The sequence below is a fragment of the Oncorhynchus clarkii genome, chromosome 17, assembly GCF_045791955.1.
Source record: "Oncorhynchus clarkii lewisi isolate Uvic-CL-2024 chromosome 17, UVic_Ocla_1.0, whole genome shotgun sequence".
NCBI classification, from domain to species: Eukaryota; Metazoa; Chordata; class Actinopteri; order Salmoniformes; family Salmonidae; genus Oncorhynchus; species Oncorhynchus clarkii.
In genome coordinates, this window is record NC_092163.1 from 85,601,335 (window position 1) to 85,604,944 (window position 3,610).

Sequence of the window (3,610 nt, forward strand, 5' to 3'; positions counted from 1 at the left end):
GATCGGTGTGTGAAGAGGGAGTAGTTATTTTGGCCGTAGTCTCTTCTGGATGTGGGTCGCCACCCGGTAGCTTGGTGAGATGTATGGTGGAAGTGGGCCATCGGGTGTGGTAGGGTTGGGCCTCTATCTTGGGAGAGTTCCTTTAACATTGGTTATTGTGGGTCTTGGGTTGGTGAGACCAGGTTGTCCCGTTTTTTTCAGAGTGGTAGTGGTGAGGGTCTGGTGTTCCAAACGGTTTCTTATATTTTGCTGTGGTATTGTTCCACCTGTGGAGGCATTAACCCTGCGGTACTGGATCGGTGAGGGCTTCGCCTTTCGCTGTGTTTTGCTGCTGGATGGAGCAGGTGGGTTGATCCGGTCCGTGGGGTTTCTGGAGGGGGACAGAGCACGGGGTCAGGGTCCACAAATCAATAGCTTCTGTTGGGTTGTAGGAAGTTTATGGTGTTTTTGGAATTTCCTGCAGCGTTTTTAGTGTTTGTAAAGGTGGTTTGGTTTTGGGGCCCTCTGGTCCTGTGTGGGGGACCGTCCTCTGGGGTGTCCACGTCCTATCTCTCCATTGGATTGGTGAGGGCTTCGCCTTTTGGCTGGGTTTGCTGTTTTGATGGAGTGGGTGGGTTAATCCGGTCCGTGGAGTATCTGGAGGGGGACAAAGCACGGAGTCAGGGTCCAAGAATGGATAGCTTCTGTTGGGGTGAAGGAAGTTGGTGTTCTTTGAGTTTCCCGCAGAGTCTAAGTGCTCATAAAGGTGGTCCGGTACTGGTGCCCTCTGGTCCTATGTGGGGGACCGTCCTCTGGGGTGTCCACGTCCTATCTCTCCATCCTATGGTGTGGTGAGCGGTGGTGGTATTCTGTTTGAAGAGGTGACCTGTTTGGTGGGTTTGAGGTATGTCCTTCTCGAGGGACTAGGTGTCTAGAAGGTCCTGGATTCCCATCATGTTGGATTGGCTGTGGGTTTGGTTGCCTGCTGGGGATGTCATCCAATGGTCCTGTCCAGCAATCCCATGAATGATGGTGTTGACTGGGAAGAGTATGTGGAGATAGATGGTTGTGGAGTTATAACCTGTTCCTGCTGATTATCATTCCATACCACCCAGGTCTGGGTATGGGATGGAGATGAAAATGCAGAGGCCACCTTAACACTCTGCCTCTGCTCCGTTCCCTCAATCACCCTGGTCAGGGTATGATGTGGGGGAAGGTTAGGAGGGTTTGTGTTGCCCAAAAGGAGCCCTTCCCTATGTCAACCTTATGAGGGTATGACCGGGTCTCTGGGTCCTCTGGTATGGTGGGGGTTTGGCCGCTTTTTTAGAAGGGTTTCTTTGTTCTCGGTTCCGGTTGGTCTTGGGTTTGTGAGGCCAGGTTGCCCTGTGTGGTCGGGGTTGTAGTGGTGAGAGCCTGTTGTGCCATTTGTTGAAGCCTGGAAAAAAAGACGTTATGTTAGGCGAAGTCGACGTTCCTACAATGAGACTAGGTTGCCAGTCGAAACTTTTTTCGGCTGGCCCCTCTGAGCGTCTCTTCTTAAAAGGTGTAGAGGGTCTAAGTGATTATCTATGCCCCGTCGAAATTTTTGGGCCCGTTTGTAGGTGGAGTAGGGGGTCTGAGTTGCCATCAGAGTGCCCGGGGTCCTTGTTGTCTCGTAGATCATCCGTTGTAGTGTGTCCCTGTGTAAAACTCAAAATAAGGGTAAGAGAAAAGTACAAATGAAAATAGGTAGCCAAAAGGAGATACCCCCGAAGTCCGTGTGGAATCTGCCTTCCTTACAGCATCACAATGGATCTAGGGGTAGCCCAGCCACGACGCGTTTCTGCCTTACTCGGCTTCATCAGGTGGCAGGGAGGAGAAAAGAAAGGTGCAAAAATAGATGCACTTGGTCGTAGTACGGTACAAAAGGCCGTATTTTGGACCAGGGAAAATGGGGTATGTGTGTGGGTATATGTGTAGTTGAGGCTCGATGGTCTTGGAGGTCTATGAAGGTCAGTTGAAAAAAGGCCAAAAAGGGCGTTGATTCTCTGGAGGATGGGTTCCGTGATGTAGGAGTACCTAGATTAGGGGAGGAATCGCAAGGATTTAAAAGCGGCTCGGAGTGGTCCAGATTCAGGGTGTAGCATGAAGCTATTTAGGGGCCTTTTGTTCAAAAGGAGTAGAAGGATATTCGTGGGGAGTGTGGAGTACCCGCTGGCGGCTTGGTCCAGGTGAGGTGTATCCATGGTGTAGCATGGAGCTGGGGTCTGGTCTTTCAGTTGGAGTAGTCATCTTGGGTGCAGTTCTTTGGTAGAGGTCCAGCTTGTGTCTTCTCCAGGTGAAGTGTCTTCAAAAGATGTTCAGGCAGAATGGTACTGAGGCTGAGGGATGCTCCTCTTTTATAGGAAATGAGGGGGGTGTGGTTTTGCCAGGTGTCGAATCCGATTGGTGCATGAGGTGTGCATGTGGTGTTCATGTGAGAGAAACGACCGTGGCTTGTCCAATGAGATCGCTTGGCTTTTGGGGAGAGGCGTCTAGTAGTCTGTTATGTGATGGAAAGGCCTCCGTCGTTGATTCCAATGGGGAATTGTATAGGAGAAGTAGACACTTTGCTTTTGGGGTGCTGTTTGGGTTGTGGGTGTCCGAGAGGTACCAGGTGAATTTTAAGTAAGACTAGAAGTCCTAGGGGTCAAGAGGAGCCATACGTGGAGTTCCTGTGATTTGTATAAGTATGATAGATCCTCCTGTAAAAAGTGTGTGTTTGACCTTTGTGTCACCATTGACTTGTGTGTTAGCGTTGGGAGCGGTCTGCTCTGGTAGGGGGTTTGGGGTTGGAAATACCCGAAGGTGAGGTTCTGTGGGTCCAGGAAAGGTAGAAGGTAGAGTGGACATCTGTGGGTTCCTGTAGAATTTTTAGTTGGGGTTCTGGGTGACCCATAGGTCTGGTTATAGGTCTTTGAATGTGGTTGAGTTATTTTTCCTCCGATTTTTGTGGAGTCACGTTTACTCATATGTAGTAAGGTGCGATGTGCAGGGAAGAGTAGTAGCCGTGGTTCTTTGGTCTTTTTGTGGTGTTAGAGGGCTTGAACTTTGTTTCTTTATTGAGGGATAGTTGCAGGTAGGGTTACTAGGGGGGTGTTCCTTTTTCCTCGGATCGAGAATGGTGCTGTTTATATATTTTTAGTTGGTGCTTATTTAGCGGAGTTTTAGCTTTAATCGCGTTCCTGTCCACTTGGGTTCCCGGATATGCGGTAGATTTGGCCGTTTTGCTGTGTTCAGGTCCACTTGGAGTATAGGATGTACGGGTCCGAAAAAACTTTTTATGCTGTTTCCAGTGATGTGTGTCCTCCGGAGTTGATGCAACCTGTCCTGTGGGGGATACTTCCCTGGGGGGGGAAGTATATTGTTGAATATGGGTGTTTACTTGTGTGAGAGAGGTTTTTGATCCAGATGGGTGGTTTTTAGGTGGTTCCTTTTTGGTTGTCCCATGTATGTACCTGTGATGTACAGTTGACAGGCATTCCTGGTTGAGGCTTGTAGTGTGGGTGGGTCTCCTATGGGTGGGGGTCTTACCTGGGTTTTTGGTTTGTTTGTGTATGGTGCAGAGGTGTGAGTGGGGTGGACCTATTTTATATTTTGTTTCTTTTTGCTC

At 49.4% G+C, this 3,610-nt stretch overlaps 1 protein-coding gene across 1 annotated transcript in view; it reads right to left on the reverse strand.

Annotated features, from left to right (window-relative positions):
• Positions 1-277: 277 nt before the first annotated feature.
• LOC139369530 (variant surface antigen E-like) overlaps positions 278-3,610 on the reverse strand; it is a 58,491-nt gene continuing 55,158 nt past the window's right edge. Inside the window, exon 10 of the mRNA XM_071108772.1 lies at positions 278-370. Within this exon, the coding sequence (XP_070964873.1) occupies positions 278-370 (93 nt within the window). The remainder of the gene's footprint in view (positions 371-3,610) is intronic.